The sequence below is a fragment of the Gymnoscopelus microlampas genome (genome assembly GCF_963454915.1).
Source record: "Gymnoscopelus microlampas genome assembly, chromosome: 11".
NCBI classification, from domain to species: domain Eukaryota; kingdom Metazoa; phylum Chordata; class Actinopteri; order Myctophiformes; family Myctophidae; genus Gymnoscopelus; species Gymnoscopelus microlampas.
This window is the reverse complement of record NC_139948.1, coordinates 9,824,484-9,844,365: the sequence shown is the minus strand read 5'-3', so window position 1 is coordinate 9,844,365 and position 19,882 is coordinate 9,824,484. Positions and strand designations below refer to the sequence as shown.

Genomic DNA, 19,882 nt, shown 5'->3' with positions numbered 1-19,882 from the left:
TAATTTGTCCTGTGAAACTAGTATCTTTTTAAACCCGTCTGGTCTCTAAATCAAAGAGGTTGCATGGACCCAGATACCTTAAAACAGACTCCATCCAATTTATTCATTACGTGCCCAACCTTTATTTGCGCTGGGTGAGGGGAGTGATATACAGTAGGACCGACAGGAGGGCCCCCAACATCTGCAGTATTTTCAATCAACGCCCTCCCCACGCTGTTGGGGAATCAGAGGGTCTGCTTTCATTTTCCGGGGCACTTCCTAATTGACAGTAATGCCATAATCTCTTTATTCAATTAAAGTGTTGATCAAATGCAATTTTCTCATTGTCTTTGTGAAAAATAAGGCTGTAATATATAAATTATCAGCTCTTTATCGACACTAGGGCTCGGGCCCAGCCCTCGGTTGGATAAGCTTGGGCAAAGGTGAATATCTGGGTGATAAACTAATATTTGTTCATCAGTTACACTAGAGAGTATGAATGCTTTTAAGCACTTACTTTGTCTACATTCAAACTTTGGTGAATTCTATTCTCTTACCATTATAAACCACATGCTTTCTTATATATATATTCTATGTTTATAATAGACAAAATCATCACCAGGGATGTTTCTTTAAAGATCTTAACAGTGTACAGGTGGTGTCACTGTGTTGCAATGAATGATGGGAACCAACTACCCCAGAAATGGGACTTTATGGTAGTGGTTTTCAAAATGTTTATGTCTAAAGCATACCAGTGAGCAAGTAAAAATCTCAAGACACACCTATATTAATATTTATGCAAAATAGCCTCCATACTATAGCACACATTATCAGTCTTATTCCTCTGTATAGTTTAATAAAGTGTGGTTGTCGGACTTATCTCATGGCAAAGCCTCGGCACACAGTTTGGGAAGCACTGGTCTAAAGTGTCAAAACTGTTATAAAAGCTAAATTGATACACTGCAAGACAGTATACTTATATAGGCCTACAAGTAACAAGTACTCAAAAGTACTGTATTCTTTTGAAAATAGCTGATCTACAAGCTATCGGGATGCGACACATTGTGAGCTCGGCTATTTTCGAATAGCTGAAGTTTAAAATAGGTTTATGTATGTTTTGAAATAGTAATCTAAATTATATCTGCAAAGTAACTAAAGCGACACACACACACACACACACACACACACACACACACGCACGCACGCACGCACGCACACACGCACGCACGCACGCACGCACACACGCACGCACGCAAGCACGCACGCACGCACGCAAGCAAGCTGAAAAGACGATCAAAAAGGTCCACAAAATAACACGGAGGATGTGGAGGCTTGTTCGTAAAGTCAGTAAGAATACTCTGAAGATTATTGTAGGGGCCCTCATACAAGGTCATTATGATTATGCATGCACTTCATGGTATCACAACACCTCCAAGGCCCTAAAAACAAGGCTCCAAACATCCCAAAACAAACTTGTAAGGCTACTTCTTGGCCTCAATTACAAAGCCCATCTAACCCATGCCCATTTTGCTAGGCTTGGATGGCTTAGGGTTGAGGACAGAGTACAGCAACTTGCTATGGGCCTGGTCTTCAAGATACACCACAACATTGGGATCCCCCTGTATTTGTCAAAATACTTCCAAAATGTTAATCAAGTCCATGATCATAACACCAGAGGCAGCTCCACAAACCATGTTCAACCCAGATTTGGCACAACAAAGGGAATGAACTCTTTCTCATGCTATTCATCTAAAATGTGGAATGCCCTACCAAAAGGAGTAAAGGAGTGTAAAACCCTACTCACTTTCAAAAATGCCCTAAAGATACACCTTCAGGAGGCTGCAATTCAAAAATGGCCCCTGTCCAAGTCCTAACCTACCCCATGTCCTAACCTAACCTACCCCCCCCCCCCCCCCCCTCTCTTTCTTTTTTGTACATATTTTTCACCCTTCATACTTCATACCAGTAACCTGTAAACTGATTGTATGACATTCTGTATAGTAGTGTGTATATCTGTCTGTCTCTTATATGTCAACATGATTTGTGTGCATGGGGATCTCATCTTAAACAAGCTACGTGCTTAACTGAGCTATCCAGTTTAGTAGACCTTGTATTGCGAATTTGTACTTCCATGTACTGTTATGTACTGCCATGTACTGTTCTCATGTCTTACTAAATAAAGTACATCAATCAATCAATCAAGCACACACACACACACACACACACACACACACACACACACACACACACACACACACACACACACACACACACACACACACACACACACACACACACACACACACACACACACACACACACACACACCAGATGCATCCAGCCAGAAGACAGCGCTATTGTCATCAGTAAAGAAGCTAAGTTTTATTTAATTCACTTTTATTTATGTTTATATGGGTTATGCGGCTGATAACAACCCCAAATAGATTGATTTTTTTAGTTGTCAATCTGCGACCACACTGTCACCTTCCTAAGACCCCACTTGGGGTCCTGACTCATAGTTTAGATTAGAACCTCTGATGATCTACATTATAATATTCTAGTCAGAAAACCGTGAAAGAGCACAGGAGAATAATTAAGTTGTAGCTCAGCACTACTAAGCTGCTCTCCACCATTTGGTAATGTCGCCCTCATGTGGTCAAAAGGTGTAACGTCTACATTGGTGAAAATGAACACATTTAATATGAATAACTATGGCTGCTGTCATACACACACACACACACACACACACACACACACACACACACACACACACACACACACACACACACACACACACACACACACACACACACACACACACACACACACACACACACACACACACACACACACACACACACACACACACACACACACACACACACACACACACACACACACACACACACACACACACACACACACACAGGGTCTGGGGCCCCGCAGTCCTTATGGGGATTCCAGGGGGGTCCCCAGCTGAATCACTGATAGAACCAAATGGACCCTTATGGGTGTGTGTAACTCTGAGAGTGTACAAATGGACCTTTATGGGTCCACACAGAGGATTTGACAGTGTAGATTGGGGTGCACAGGAGAAAAAAAAGTATCAAATGGGGGTTCATGGCCTAATGCAATATTAAACTGGGGGTCCCTGTTCTAGTGTTCTAGTCAAGACACCTCTGCAGGGGTCCTCAATCCTCGTCCTCCACTACAATTATTAAAACACTTTAGTTACTAATTACTTTGTAGATTTTGATTTTATTATTACAAAACACACTAAAAAAGAAATGACTGACCCAAACCCTAATGGAAAGTGAAATTGGTTCCGAGATCCGAGTGGAGCGACACAAATAAAATAAAAAAGAAAGATGCACCCGGACCACTGGGATTCACCTCGATTATTAATGAATCCATGATCACACATCATACATGCCACGGTGCACTTTGATTCCAAGGAGGTATTTTAAAAGTGTGTTTTACAGAGAAGGTGGGGTGCTGAGAGGCTTCCCACCTCCGAGCCGGGCCCCAATAGCGAGGGGACACCCAGGCCCTTAAGGCGTCTATGAGTTATAATAAATGTCAATGACACTGAAAGTTAAGGCACACCTCTTGCAATGTTATAATCTGGTGTTAGTACTATAGACAATGCTTTACAACTATAAAACCACACACACACACACACACACACACACACACACACACACACACACACACACACACACACACACACACACACACACACACGCGGAGGGGCTTTATGCCCCACTGTGGTGGTGCATGTGTGGATTAACCCTGCAGGATCAGATAGGTCTACTTACTTAATCTCCCTGAAAAGGACAGCAGTGCCTCTGTCTGACCTCTGACCCCAATGACATCGCGAGCAAGGATATGCTCCCGTGGTCACTCTCTGCTCACCATCTCGCCTCATCAGTGTGTTCCACTGATGGAAGAAATACGCACATCTTTGTTTTTAAGCAAAAGTAACAATACCACTATGTCAAAATACTATGCTACAAGGAAAAGTCCTGCATTGAATTGAAATGATTTGTGTGTGTGTGTGTGTGTGTGTGTGTGTGTGTGTGTGTGTGTGTGTGTGTGTGTGTGTGTGTGTGTGTGTGTGTGTGTGTGTGTGTGTGTGTGTGTGTGTGTGTGTGTGTGTGTGTGTGTGTGTGTGTGTGTGATTCAGGATTATCCATATCCCACCTCAAATCCTGTTAATCTACAGAAAATGGAAATATTATGACTTCATCCTGATAGATTACAGGGCCCATTGTATGCATGTCATAGATTGATATGATATCAATCTGTGCGTATAACATGTCTTTTAATTGATCACTTAAAATCAAGCAATCAATCAATCGATCAATCAGACACGCTGGGTAATACATCTGTCATCTGATTGGACACAGACTCCGACCCTCCCCCTGGCGTTGAGGCTGAGTCTCTGGACCAACCAGAAGGGGTTACGATGCCATCGGCCGGCTCGTGATTGGTGGATTAGCCTGGACAATGTGAAGACTTACTAACTCATTGTTGTCCGTCAACCTCGAAGGAGAGAGACTACGTTTGTCTTAACTTCTGGGGAACTAACTATTTGTTTTGTTTGACTGAAATGGACTTAACACGCAGAGTAACGGGACTTTAGTAAGTGGCTTGTCTTTAAGGACCGATCAAAGTGAATTACACTGAAACGTTCACGTTAAAGACGTCTTATAATCGGGGGCAGAAGCTAGATAACGTTATGCCGGCTTTGGTGACCGTATGTCAGCGGGGATCCAAATGGTGGGGTGACTAAAACAACTCTGGTTCTCTTACGACTTAACTGTATTCTTATTGTGTTTGTCTGGGGATAGCCTTGGATCCAGTGCTGTTGTTGTATTTAATCGAGTCTGACTTTTACTTTCGTATCTATGACAGTCTTGGGCTTCACCCCCCAATTGTCACTGGACATCCGCGCGGAAAGCCCCTACTTCTCCGTACATGTACAAAAAACAACATATAAAGTGCTGAACCTGTAGCCCCGGATGTTAACTCGGCATTCGGAACCTGTGTGCATTGTATTAGTCCGTATGTTTCAATAGATATGTGTTTTAATCTCGTCTGTGTCGGAAGTTCCCTGTATTCCTCGATGGGTGGTAATGACGGTGCGCATCCGGTGAAAGCCGGTATTACACTCAATGTAAACAGGAAGTAAACACGGGGGGAAATGGCGTTCGGCCACAGACGGGATTAAAACACATATTTATTGAAAAATACGGACTAATAAAGTGCACAAAGATTCCGAATGCTGAGTTAACATCCAGGGCTACCGGGTAAGCACCTTATATTGTGCATTTGTACATGTTCGGAGAAGAACGGGCTTTACTGGTGAAAGAGCAGTACGCACTGGGGGGGTCAGCCCAAGACAGTCATAGATATAAAAATTTCAAAATCGATAACATACATCTATGATATAGTCTTGATACAGGGCTAATCTGGTGAGTTTGAGAAGTCTTTGCTGAACTTTTGCTCAACGGAGACAGTATGGTTCGGACTAAAGTTATTATTTTACATTTTGTTTTAAATGTCATCTTAATGAGCCAGAAGCCGACTTCCCCTTTTCAGTGTAATGTAACTTGATTTATACCCCGCAGTACGACGGTGTTGCTCGCCTAAAAGAACAGATTTACAAGCTACTTTACTTAAGTAAAAGTATCAATACTGCAATGTAGAAATACTCTGTTACAAGTAAGAGTCTGTTATTCAAAATGTAGCTGAAGTGTGTTTTTGTAATAATAATCAAAACCTAGTAACTAGTAACTCATTTTAGTAACTAAGTTTTCATATAATTGTAGTGGGGTAAAAGTAGGCCTACAATATTTTCCTCTGGAGATGTAGTGGAGTAGAAGTAAAAGTATTGAAAATGGTAAATACTGAAGAAAGTAAAAAATACCTCACATTTTTACCTTTTTTGAACATTACAATTAAGAAATTAAAGGGATAGTTCACCCCCAAAACGACTTTTTTTCTATGGATTAGTCACCCCATAGAGACTTGAATTCATGGATTTTTTTTTTTTTTTTGTCTCATTCCTAAGCCAATTATTTGATGACCGGCAGCGGTTCCAGTAGGAGACACAAAGAGTCTCCTCTCCTTTGTATCTCCTACGGGAACCGCTTCCTACCAGTCCGCTGGCCATCAAATTATTGTCTTAGGAATGCGATAAAAACAAAAAAATATCCATTAATTTAAGTCTCCATGGGGTGACGAATCGGGTGAACTATCCCTTTAAATGAAAGAGTTATTAGTGCCTCCTGAATAATTTTAAACTGTCACCATAACATTTCAGTAAGCCCTAAACCTATTTGTTTTTGTCAGTTGTTAAAGGCATAGTATGTAACTTTGCCATGTGTTTAGATAACAACACAATTTGGATGTTTTACCCATCATTTCCCTCTACACCAGCAGTCATCAGGCACTGGAGTAGTGTGGTGGTGTTTACCTGCAGACACACACTGCCCTCTCGCTGTATTTTGGTGTTTTCACTGTTCGTTTTGGTAGACGGGGACGTTTTTTGGCCAACCAAAACAAACAGTGAAAGGACCAAAATACAGCGAGAACAAAGGCTGTGTGTTTCTGCTGGTAAGCAAGTTAAGCAACACCACACTATTCCTAGTGATTGATAACTGCTGGTATAGATGGAAATGATGGGTAAAACATTATATAATTTTGTTATTTAACCCTTTTAAGACCGGGAACGCATCTGTGTCATTTTAAGATTTCTTTGACTATTTACAAATAGCAGATCTACAAGCTCATAGCACCAAGTGCCACGCTTATAAGCTTGTATATCTGCTATTTTTTGAAAAATCCTGATTATGTGCGCACATCTTGGAATATATGACGATATTGTTTTAAGCGAATATGTGTAACTCAAATCTTTGTTTCTCAAACTGTTTCATGTCAAGAACCCCCAAAATTATATGTATTTGGCCGCGGACCCCATAGACATATAAAGGTAGACGCCTCCTTTGGCTCTGAGGCGTCTGTATCTCGGGCGCGCACCAGCTTCCGCCCTTAGTCTCGTGCGTCACAGAAGGGGACGTTCGGTAGGCCAATCAGAGGCAGGTCGGGGTGGGACGCACTGTGATTGGCCAGTAGTCAAAGCGCTGTGAGCGCTGTGATTGGCCAGTAGTCACTATGAGTGGACTAAGGGCGGAAGTGATACAAGTATTGCGATACAGGTTGCTCCAATGTACTGCAGAGGCCAATGAGGTATCTAGGTTTCTATATCTATGGCGGACCCCATCTAAAAATGTCTTGTTTCAGGGACCCCGCTGAAGCAAAGATTTGAGTAAAAGAAAAGCACTTTGAAATATATATATTCAAAGATTTGCAGTTTTGCACACATTTTCACGATTTGAAAAAAATTGCGGATCTAAGTTCATAGCGCAGCCCTCGGTGCCGCGCTATGAGCTTGTATATCTGCTATTTTTGAATAGCCAAAGTGTAAAATAACAGGTTAAAGGAGGAGTTCACCCAAAAAATGACTTATTTTTTATCAATTGCACACCCTATGAAGCCTTGAATCCATGGATTCGTTTTTGTTTTTGTGGCATTCCTAAGCTAATAATTTGATTCCCGTCTCCTACCGGCTAATGTATCCGGTAGGAGACACAAAGTAGATTATTTGTGTCTCCTACCGGAAATACACACGGTCATCAAATTATTGTCTTAGGAATGCCACAAAAACAAAAATAAATCCATGAAATCAAGGCTTCATGGGGTGTGTAATTGATAGAAAATAAGTATTTTTTGGGGTGAACTCCTCCTTTAAAGTGATTACACAGATGCGTTCCCGGTCTTAATGGGTTAAACAGAGGGCAAAGACATACATATGTCTTTAAAAGTAAAACGGTGTAACGGCACATTATAAGGTTTGCTTTGGTTTAACACTTTAAGATCAGGGGGTTCACACACAGTTCATCAATGTTTTCTCACTAAAAATAACACTAGAATAATATTTTCCACTTTTCCCCTGTAGTACCTCCACGTACCCCTAGGGGTGCAGGTACCCCCATTTCAGGAAAAACTGGGCGTGTGAGGAGGAGGAGGAGGAGGAGTGCATCGAACCTGGTGTGTGACACTCACCGCCACAGCTGCTGCGTGCTGTCTTGTCCCCCTCCGGACCACCAGACATGGGGGACCAGGAAGTCCCGGAGTTCAGCTCCTTGGAAGAGGAGGTGGAATACTGGAAGGATCTGGCAGAGAAACACCGCCAGTGGTAGGTCTCACGTCCGGAGGTACAGCAGGTATCATGTAATGTCCAGACAGAGGCACAGTAGGTCTAATGTATAATGTCCAGTGGTACAGTAGGTCTCATGTCTAGGGGGGGGGTCCTTGGGGTTTCCCTGGTGAAATCAGTGATAATTAAACTTCACTATTATCTCTTTTACAAGCAAGTACAAATTAGGAAATATTTTGATCACAGTGTAATTCTACCAACAGTGTAGACAGTCTGAACCAAATCATATCCAATAATTAAAATCTTCTTGGATCGGTGTCACAGAGTCCATGGCCGAACCACTGTCATAGACTGGTGTGGGTGTAGCTATTCAGTAGAGCAGTGGTTCTCAACCTGTGGGCCGGGATCCCTCAAGGGGGTCCCCACAGGATTTTGGGGGGGTTCCCAGGTGACAGTGAGGTGACGATTTAAGGACTTTTAAGACCTTTTTAATACCTAAAAGAAACACAATGAAAAGACCATTACTGCATCAGAAGTAATCAACAAACTATACTATAAAAAGCGGTCAAACATTGGCCAAATTGTCAAATAATATAAGAAAGAGGCACATTTTTATCTGTGAAACCGAGTCAAGCAAAATGTAATTACATTCCAAGTGCTTATTAGGTTGGGGGGGTCCCAAGTTCAAATATGATTATTTTGGGGGGTCACAGCCTGAAAAGGTTGAGAACCACTGCAGTAGAGGAAGGAAATGCAGTTGTTTGTTAGAAGGCACACCACAGAACTCAACAATTACGTAAAAAACTAAGAAAAAGTGCAATTTTATGTTATGGTTCCTTGTTCCATAAAAAAATGGTGGATCCGGCTTGCTTGCTAACACCTGTCTGTCTCTATGACCCGGCTGTTGACCTGCTGATGTTAAAATGATTGTGTGTGTGTGTGTGCGCGCCTGTGTGTACAGTTCAGAGGAGAGCCAGGAGGAGCTGCAGGAGTTCCAGCAGATGAGCAGGGATTACGAGGTGGAGCTGGAGACAGAGCTGAAACAGTGTGAGGCACGCAACCGCGAGCTGCTCACCGCCAACAACCGCCTCCGCATGGAACTGGAGAGCTACAAGGTAAAGAGACGTGCGATGACTTCGGTGCCACAGTTATTGCTTCTGGTGGTGTGGCTTGCGGACAAAAATGTATATCGTTGCTGTCGGGCAGAAACCTCTTATTAGGGATGCCCAAATGGAGACATTTTATTAACCGGTTACCGTTAGGCCTTACCGATTAATTAATCGATAACCGTTATGAAAAAAATTGTGTTTACAGGGCCAAAATACATTTTATTTCAAAGGGCCAAGTCTACACGGTTTGTTTTGTGTCAGCAGAGTTTCTAGTGTCTCTATCTCTCTCTGGAAGAGGTTGCACATGAACTCTGCAGCCGCACTGAGGCGCTCCAACACAAACAATACCAATACAAAGACGAGGAAGAAGAAGAATAAAGTGGAAGTTACGTGTGGTTGCAGGTGTAGACTTGGCCAAAAAACAATTAAAAACATTTTTGGCCCTTTTTTTTTTTAACGATTAATTTTAATCGTTAGTATTAATCGGTTGGTGATTTCTTAACGGTTAATGGTTATCGGTTGGCCATTCCTACCTCTTATCTCCATATTTTTACTTTTTGTGTTTTTTACGTAAATGAACGCCCTACTTTGACCACACTGCAGCGTCACACAAAAGCATCAAAAGTAGTTCTCCCGATCCCGATGACCTTTGCTGTGTGTCACCCCCTCATCTCTTTCCCCATTTCCTGTCAGCCTACTTTCCTGTCAAAGGCAGAAAAATCCCCCAAAAAATATCTTTAAAAAAAAGAAGAAATTAACAGTTTTGGACAAATGAGGTTTCCACCCGACAGAGACGATATTCAATAGGCTCTGTGGTTTCCAGAAGGTGGCAAACGCGTTTTCCTGTTCCAGTTCACTTGTTGCACCTTGCCCTCGTGTCCTCACCGTTTCACAAAGAGTACAACCCAGCTTCCCATCCATCAGAGAACAATATCATCACAGAGGTCATTAACATACCTTTTGATCGATATGGCAGCGATAAACAACAACTAACAAAATTAAGAAAATTATAAAATAATCGTTTAACACCAAACATCATCGTCAGGTTTAAATGCCTTGAACACAGCTGGAAAACACATTTCATCGTTACCAAGCGCATGATTATAAACTTCAGATGTGTGTGTGTGTGAGACTGAGGACTTTCACATGTGTCAGCTGATGGCAAGACTCTGCACTTTTATGGGGCTCAGCGAAGACTATGGGTACTACAGTTCGAAGTGTGTGTGTGTGTGTGTGTGTGTGTGTCGCATACACACACAGAGGGCTGATTCAGTGCAGATAGGCAGCTGATGACTGTTGTTGGGCTGGTGTCTGGAGGGGATGGATGTACTTGTCATAGACACATTCCAAACATTTCACAGTCTCCTCTCTGTTTCCAGCACTCTGTGATTCAATCGATCGGATTTTCGATCGGAACATTGCAACGAAGCCATTACTTAAAGACATGTACCCTAGCATCCCCTTTCTGGGAATGTCATAATAGGCAAACATTCAGCAAAAACAGATGAACATTCTGCGCAAAATAGCAGATCCACAACACTTAGCATTGCGACAAACAGTGAGCTTGTAGATCTTTTATTTTTGCTATTTGACACAGTGACAAAGTATGTAAGTAGGGGTTTTAAGTGGTAAACTAAATTATCAACAAAAAGATGACGACAAACAAAAGTCAACAGAAAAGGATCTTAAATCTGAGCCATTTCTTTTCATCTACTTTAGATGATATCTTGGTCTGAATCAAAAGCTTTGTATTTGAACCCTGCAGTGCAGAAAAATAGAAGGTTTGATTTGTATACTGCAAATTGCCAACCACATTCTGGGCGGCATGGCCACATCATCATGCCCAAGCTTGTCATGATGTCATACCAGAGATTCCCCTGTCGCTGTCAAGAGCTGCACTGCTGACACCTCCCTGTGACACTACCCCAAACCCTCTGCCCCTGTCCCAGGAATGACCCGCGAGACGGTGTAGGAAAGACTGACAGTCAGTGGTAAAAGTCCGGAATTCCAAATTTTACTTGAGTGAAAGTACAAAAGTATTGGTATCAAAATGAACTTAAAGTTTCAAAAGTAAAAGTACTAAAATGTTTGAAAATAGCAGATCTCCAAGCTCACAACGCGTCGCGATGCACCGCGTTGTGAGCTTGTAGATCTGCTATTTTCAAATAGCCTTGGTATAAAATAGGGCTGAAGTGGTTAATGTATGTTTTATAATGTAATAATGTATATCTGCAAAGTAACTAGTAACTAAAGTTTTCAAATAATTGTAGTGGATTAAAAGTACGATATTTACCTCTGAGAGTAGAGTAGAAGTAAAAGTATAGACAATTGGAAATACTCCAGTAAGGTAAAAGTACCTCAAAATTGTACTTAAGTACAGTACTTGAGTAAATGTACTTAGTTACTTCACACCACTGCTGACAGTGTAGGGGGGACAAGCTGACAGGGAAAGATGATGGGGAGAAAGTGTTGGAGGGATGACTGGTAGGAAAGCCGAGAGGGAGGCAGTGTAGGAGAGACAGACAGTAGACCTAAGAGACAGACGGTGTAGGAGAGACAGACAGTAGACCTAAGAGGGAGGCAGTGTAGGAGAGACAGACAGTAGACCTAAGAGGGAGGCAGTGAGAGAGAGACAGACAGGAAAGCTGAGAGATAATGTAGGAGAGAGACAGTAGGAAATAAGAGTGAAAGACAGTAGTGGAAGCACTGGAGAATGAGGTTGCCAGGTTTTGCTATCCTAACCTGCATGGATCATTGTTATGTTATGACAACACAATGTTATGCATTGTGTTGTCCCGCAGCGTGGCATGTGTGAGCTCGTAGATTGTCTTATCTAATCTTCACTGTTTTCGCCTGCCATGCCCAAAATAGGGATAGATCAGTGGTTTTCAACCAGTGGTCCGGGACCACCAGTGGTCCTTGGGGGGGTGCCAGGGGGTCCCCAGCTAAATTAGTTAACATAGTGTCACAATCATTTTAACCACTTAGCATTGGCTATTTCAGATGGGGGTCCGTGGCCAAATATATATCAATTTAGGGGTCCTTGATGTGAAAAAGGTTGAAAAACACTGGGATAGATGACTTTATTAAATTATCGATATAATTTTTAATAATCCATGCAATTGATGAGTTTGTTATTGTTGTGCCCCTAATCCTAACCACTACGACCATTCTGTGTTGGTGTGGCGGGGATGTGGTCTTGCTGTTGTGGTTCAGGAGAAGTATGAGACTCAGCACTCGGAGTCGTATCGTCACATCTCCACCCTGGAGGGAGACCTAGCAGAGACCACCGCCATCAGAGACCAGCTGCACAAATACATCAGAGAGCTGGAACAGGCTAACGACGACCTGGAGAGAGCCAAGAGGTCTGGACGGACACGGACACACACACACACACACACACACACACACACACACACACACACACACACACACACACACACACACACACACACACACACACACACACACACACGCGCTCACACTCACACTCACACTCACACTCACACTCACACTCACACTCACACTCACACTCACACTCACACTCACACTCACACTTACACTTACACTTACACTTACACTTACACTTACACTTACACTTACACTCACACTCACACATACACCACTGCAGACATCATATTACAGTACACCACCTTGATGCATACAAACAGTACATACACATACGGTACATACATACATACGCATGCACACAAACTCACTTTATGCTTTAAATATGCACCGCATGCATTCCAAAGTACATGGAAACACAGTATCACATACTGTGTAGGCACACTGAATACTGTTTTTGTAACATAACTTTTTTCACCACCATTCCAAAGTATAGATTGACATCTCCCCCCCCAAAAAAAAAAATCCCTGTCCCACAGGGCCACCATCATGTCTCTGGAGGACTTTGAGCAGAGGATGAACCAGGTGATCGAGAGGAACGCCTTCCTGGAGAGCGAGTTGGACGAGAAGGAGACCCTCCTGGTGTCCGTCCAGAGACTAAAGGACGAGGCGCGAGGTACGGCTGCGTGGGTTGGTTGCTGTACAGCTCCATCATGTGTTGGGTGTCGATAACTCCTAAATGTCCAACAAAATGGAAATGTGTTAAACCTTGCTTAAACTGTGCTTTATTCCACCACAGTTTCAATTGGACTATTTATTCACACTAAAAGAGTCAAAACATGTATTGTGCTGGAATAATATTGTGCTGGATCCCTTAATTAAGCAAGTCCTGTCCTCCTAAAATTATAATTTAAAACAAATTTTAAACAAAACAAGCCAATCACAGGGTGTCTGAGCTCAAGTGTCTTGGCTAACTCTAGTGTTGCGCACCGGAAATAGCCGATGTACAAGATCACGATTAAAGAGTATTCGAATTGTTCAGAAGCATCTCGTACCCTCAGATATTTCATAAAAGCAAATGTTAAACCCTTAATCTGTAATGTCTGCAACTGGTTGGCTGTACAGCAGGAACAGAGTGATGATAGAGAATAATAATACCAAAACATCATCATTTTACATATTGTGCTAATTGTTTAGGAAACAGCGCTAGCATGGGGGGCTCCTTTCATACTCTTTAAGAACAATCGCAGACTGGGACTTGGCCTAACAAAACGTTTAAGTTGTGAGATTTCTTGTTTTGTTTTGTTGCTGTAATCCATGTTTTTTTTGTGTGCACGTGACGCAGACCTGAGACAGGAGCTGGCGGTGCAACAGAAGGAGAGGAAGCCCTCCCTCGGCGGCGGGGCCAAAGAGCCTTCGCTCCCGTCCACCCCTCCTCACACCCCGCCTCCCCCCGTGGCGGTCCCCTCCAGGCCGCCCGCCTCGCCGTCCTGTAACCCAGGTCAGTTGGCTAGCCCTGTGGTTATCAAAGTGAGGTTGGGGGACTCTCAGGGGTCCCCTCAGCAAAAATGAGGAACAATGTAAACTATTTTTAGCCCTATTTTGGAAGAATTTTGGAAAATCTTTAGAAATATTCTCTTACGAGAGTCTGTGGCCAAATATGTATGAATCTGGGGGTCCTTGACATGGAAATGTTTGAGAATCAGTGAGCTAGCGTGTGTGTAGAGAGGGAGTAAAGCCTCATTTATACTCTGTAGTACCAAGGTGTTGTATGAAGGAGGATATTCTGTAAATGAAAGGGACACTTTGATTTTGAACCTAAATGCCATTGTTCTGATGTAATGAGATCCTATACTGTGGCAAACGGAAATGCCTCATGTATTCTGTGTATTTCTCCACAAAATGATGGGTTTGGAATCATCATGCGGACATTTCCAAATATTTTATTTTTGCAGCAGGCAAATGTTTAATGGACCACAATGGAAACAAGCTTTTTTTTTTTTTTTTTGTGTTTTTTAATTTGATGGACTGCTGCTGTACTTATAAATGTCAATGAAATATTAAATCGATCCAAAAATTATATAGGATCTCCTCACAATGGGATTTAGCTTAAAAATTGTCAAAGTGTCCCTTTTTTAAGTGAAATATTATTGTTGGGCTGGGCAATACATCTCCTATGATAGATAATAGTTTAATGATGAGGAAGAATTCAGTATTGATATTACAGTATATTGAAAATTCAATGTAATTAAATTTGATGTGGTATAAAAGAAAATCATTCTTTAAAGGCATTGTAGGGAACATTAAGCCTAAATTTAAAAAATATATATATATATATATTTTGCATTTTTTCCCCTCTATCAGCCACTATATAATTATGCTGGGGTGTTTATATGCATTGAAACACAGTCCTCCTTCTGAAATCCGTATTTTCCCTAATGTTTATGTGTTCTATGTTTACTACCGGGACGTAAATTAACGCACGCATGTGCGCGTCCGTGCGCGTCCGTGTCCGTATGAACGTTTACTTTCGGTTTTAAAACGCTCTCAAACTTCGTTTTTGAGGCACAGAATTTAATTGTAAGATAGCGTGTGGATAGAATTTAGTTGTTTAACTTCATATATGTGGTCAATTTATCATGAAAGAGCCTATTTAAAAATAAAAATTCAGAGAACCAGCAGGGCGGGAATTTCCGCATATTGTATCCCAATAAAGCAACCTGTTTTCGGGCACCATGCCTACAAAAGAACCTCTCTATGGAGGTCCCTCCTGTGTCACCCCCTGGTGGTCGGGGAAAAGTACTGCTGGTGTGTATTTACCTCTGAACTCCCTAGTATCCCTTTAACCTGTATCTTATTTCAGTAAATGAAAACATATCAAACATTTGTTTCACAAAGATTGTGGTGTCAACTCTAAGATGTTATAATGAATGTTCTCTCTCCGTACTTGTATGTGTGTCTATATTTGTCTGGCCAGGTGACGGCATGATAGGAGTGACTCTCACCACATCGGTGCGAATCTCCGCTCTGAACATCGTGGCGGAGTTGCTGAGGAAAGTCGGGGTAAGAAGACGATGCCGTCTGCTCTGTTAATGCAATGATTCTCAACCTTTTACATTTTAAAGGACTCTCAGTTGGATACTATTTGTATCTCTGGGAGCCCAGTCTACACACTGAAATCACTGTGTAAAAAAATGCACAGTGTTTAGAGTGCACAAGGTTCAACTTGTATATTCTCATATCATTTTGGGTGGTCCTTGACATGAAAAAGTTTGAGATCCACTGATATATAGAAACATAAGTAAAAACAAAAAAAAACTGTTAGGATTTCGAAGACATTTGTGGAATCCCCAGAAGCAAAGGTTTGAGATAAAAAATATCAAAGATTTGCACCGATTTTCATGATTTTTTCAAAATGATTGATCTACAAGCTCGTAGCGCAGCACCGAGTGCTGCGCTACGAGCTCTTATACTGTATATGCTATTTTATTTTGAATAGCCCAAAGTATAAAATAATGGATATTGCTAAAAAACTTTTACACAGTATGCATTCCCGAATGGAATGGGTTAATCGTGAAAATCAAGGATAAGAAGAAGAAAGTCTGCACACTGTTCTCAAGCTCCAAAAAAACTCACTTTTTATTTATGCAACGTTTCGACCTACTAGGTCTTCATCAGGCAAATAATCGTCACTTGTCCAACAAGTCACTTGTTGTCATGTGACACCGCAGAGAGCTGCGGGCCAGGGATCTTCTGTTTTGTGTGCGTTGTGTATTTCAGCGAACAGTCGTGGGATTGTTGCCGAGCTGGCTGTGTATTTGTGTATTCTGCGGTCGTTCTGCTCGGTAATAACTTGCCGCTCCGAGGTTTTCTAACTAGCCCCAAAAAAAAAAGGTTGGCATCGTTTGGACCGGAGCATACATGGGCAACTGCCAACCCGGGGGCCAAATGCGGCCCCACCTTCACTTACAGTAATGCGGCCCGCAGGTTAATGTCGAAATACTGATATATTATTGATTTCAGCTGTTTCAATTCAAAAAATGCAAACATGACCCGCTTTAATTACTTCAGTCTATATTAGTAGCTTAATGACTTGTATTAAAATTCTATTGTCTTTTTTAAGTCCAATATATTTGTATTTAAGTTCATAAAGTTAACATAAGCATAACTAAATGAATTTGAAATTAAATCAAAATGTTACTTTTCAGGATTCCAATTAAAAAATAACAAAAAAATATATCAGGATTCCAATTCAAAAATAGCAAACATAGCAGATCTACAAGCTCAAAACGTGCATGAATGGCGAAGTACGGCATTCATTTCCAAAAAAAGTTTAAATACGGAGATAAGAGCTGTCTGCCAGTATATGCAATGTGGCCCTCTGGAGTGTGTGTGGAAATATAGTGGCCCTCTCCATCCTCAAAGTTGCCCACCCCTGGTTTGGAGTATGTAAAAAGTAAAACATTGAATACAACAACATTAATGTCACATATGCTGTCCACCCTTTTTAGAACCTGGAGTCCAAGCTGGCATTGTGCCGGGGGTTCGTCCACGAGCAGACTGTCAACCGTAGCGGCCTGGCGGGACGGCAGGGGACAGCGGTGAGCCAACCCAACGCCTCAGAGACGCCTTCCACCAATGGCCTCTACAACAGCTTTTTGTAACGTTGTAAGTCAGAATCACTGTCTTATACGCGTGTACGTACAATACGAGTGGTGCGTAAGCCAAGGCTATTTAGTCCCACGACTATATGTGTATGTGTGCGTTTTTTCTTGGCAGGTTCATTAAGAGTCTAGAATTTGGACCCGGACCAAAGCTTCTACTGTGACTGCGATGGTGTTAAACGCCAAAAACAACCTCGTCCCCAGCGTGCCACCCGTGCCTTCCCAGACACGTCTTTGTGATGGTACTGGGGTACCGCGGCCTTGGACACGCCGTCCTGCTTTGGCCTTGGACACACTGCCCTGCTTTAAACCCTCATGAAACCGACTGCTCCCACCAGAACCCGAGAGAGACCGACAGTTTTGTGTGCATTAGGCCCCCATTTGAGAACGTTCTTTTAAATCTCTGGGACACCAATCTACACTGTGTTTAACTCGGAGATTGTTTAATTTTTACTCTAAGAGTTACAGGCCTATAAGGGTCAATTTGGACACCTGGTGGTCCCTGGACGCAACATTGAGAAACGGTGGACTGTACCATGGTATCTTTCTGAGGGATGTATTTTTATTTTTGCCACTTGCACTAAGTCTGAAGTAATTTATCTACCATGTACTGGGGTATACACGCCTTATGTTTTTTTTTTGCGTGCACTTTGGGGGAGATTGTGTTGAGCACTGGAACGGACCCTGCTATTTGCTCAATGATGTTGCGAAGAAAACGTATTTTGAACATTTTAAATGACAACTTTAAAACGGTCAGGGATTCCTTGTACACCCCTGTGAATTGGCTCATAAAGGCCAGGCTGTCTACGACTATTTTATCAACATTTGAATGTGACTGGGCCAGGAGCGCCTATTTGGTTTAGCTCTTAAAAGTGGAAGCGGTACAGAATGCAGATGTCAGTATTAATAGGAAGGAAACTAAGAGAAGAGGGGGAGTTACGAGAGAGAGGAACCATCCTTCCCCCCAAGCTTCCAACGAACTGATGACGTTTGAGACTTGCAATGTAGCAAGAAACGGGAGAACTGAAACAACTGCCACTGCTTTTAGAAGAAAAGAAAAAAGACACTGGTTGCCAGTGTTTATTAAAGGTGCAGTGAGTGATATTAGTTTGTTAAATAAGTGTTAAATAGCTCTATGTTCTTACAGTAATCATTTCTATTGCGTGTTTGTTCCGTAACAGGGGTCTCTCTAGCAGCTCTTTGGTAAACAGAAAATGCATTTTCGGGTCAGAATGCCAATTGTATCCAATCAGGAGAGCGAAATTCATGCAGGATGCAGGATAAACACGTGAAATATGAGGTGATGACACACAGCAATGAGCAGACAAATTGGAACTGGAACACTAAAATATACAATGCTAAATGGGTTCTCTCCAGATTGGATGAAATTCTTAACCAACCTGATTTTTCCCCCTCCTGTTTATTAAAGCGCTAGAGAGATGGGGAGACCCCTGTTATTGACAAAACACACTATAGTAATGACTATCTGAATTTAGAGCTTTTAACTTTTTCACAACCTTTTTGTTTCGACCATAAAAATATCACTTTCACTGCCTTTTTAAAAATGGGGTTAGGGTCTTTTCTCCACTGGAGGGCGCTGATGCATTATTCAACTCAGTCTCATGGGCTGATCCCAGCTCTTCCCCAGGGTTGAGAATATCACCAATTCTAAACTGTATTACAGAGATGTGTAACTTGTTAGAAATTGATGCTCTTGGTCTTGTTGGTTGTACTGATGCTTGGTGATGACTGAATGTTTAAAAGATTATTACTGGGAGTTGGAGTGAAAAATACAAGTTTATTCTCTAAACTTAAAGAAATGCCCACAGTTGATGGTTCTTAGTCACTTTAACCATGTGAACCTTAGCGTCCTAATTATGGGCATGTGGAAATCGCCGATCTAAGAGATTCTTGGTGTAGAGGGGAATAGGACAGGGTCAAGTTCACAGACCCCTGGGGGACCCTGGTCTACAAAGTATATTTGGGTTCAAGTAGTTGATATGGAAGCTGCAGACAAAGTGAAATAACTACTGAATTAATGTCACTTTTTAGACTGAATAACAAGGGACTTCAAGACTTGTGACAAGAAGCTTGACTGTCAAAGAATGGTCCTTTTATAAACATTTAGTTCTGATGTAGACCACCTATAATAAAAGATTGGATTATCTAATAAATGTATGAAAGCAATTCTGTAAATTACTTTACAAACATAGACTGCGTTTTATAATTCATATTGTGTATACACAGACGGGAGTCCTGGACTGGTAGAATGTAAATGATGGTATTTATCCCTGGTTCATATTGGTATGGACTCTTTTTACATTAATACTGCAAAATGCTGGTGCTCGTTTGTAGAATGATTTATGCTTTATTTTTTTTATTTTTTTTAACCTTATTTAGCCAGGGAAGGTTTGCTCAAGCCTGAATGCTCTTTCAGCAATGTCCTGTTTCACAATCGTACACATTAAAACCTAGGAACTGCCCTGTACAACCATACTTATACTGTTGGTCACTGAGCAGCTCCTCTAGAGCAGTTTTGGGGTTCAGTGCCTTGCTCA

General features: G+C 41.8%; 1 protein-coding gene across 2 annotated transcripts; it reads left to right on the top strand.

Annotated features, from left to right (window-relative positions):
- Nucleotides 1–4,491: 4,491 nt before the first annotated feature.
- Nucleotides 4,492–19,393, top strand: LOC311055217 (nuclear distribution protein nudE homolog 1-A-like). Of its 2 annotated transcripts, XM_084071339.1 has the most exons (9): nt 4,492–4,623; nt 8,003–8,242; nt 9,165–9,318; nt 12,529–12,677; nt 13,200–13,336; nt 14,006–14,161; nt 15,638–15,723; nt 17,172–17,328; nt 17,440–19,393. In XM_084071339.1, exons 2-8 carry the CDS (start codon nt 8,157–8,159, stop codon nt 17,322–17,324), a joined length of 921 nt encoding a protein of 306 aa, XP_083927465.1. In that variant the 5' UTR covers nt 4,492–4,623; nt 8,003–8,156; the 3' UTR covers nt 17,325–17,328; nt 17,440–19,393. The 2 variants fall into 2 exon arrangements, with proteins under 2 accessions (XP_083927465.1, XP_083927464.1); XM_084071338.1 differs by having other exon boundaries at nt 17,172–19,393.
- The last annotated feature ends 489 nt before the right edge of the window (nt 19,394–19,882 follow it).

What these genes read in the sequence shown, in the direction of transcription:
- LOC311055217 (XM_084071339.1), top strand. Translation starts at nt 8,157, where the DNA reads ATGGGGGACCAGGAAGTCCCGGAGTTCAGCTCCTTGGAAGAGGAGGTG. An exon ending in TGGAACTGGAGAGCTACAAG is followed by an intron (nt 9,319 to 12,528) that starts GTAAAGAGACGT and finishes GTTGTGGTTCAG; the next exon opens with GAGAAGTATGAGACTCAGCA. An exon ending in ACTAAAGGACGAGGCGCGAG is followed by an intron (nt 13,337 to 14,005) that starts GTACGGCTGCGT and finishes CACGTGACGCAG; the next exon opens with ACCTGAGACAGGAGCTGGCG.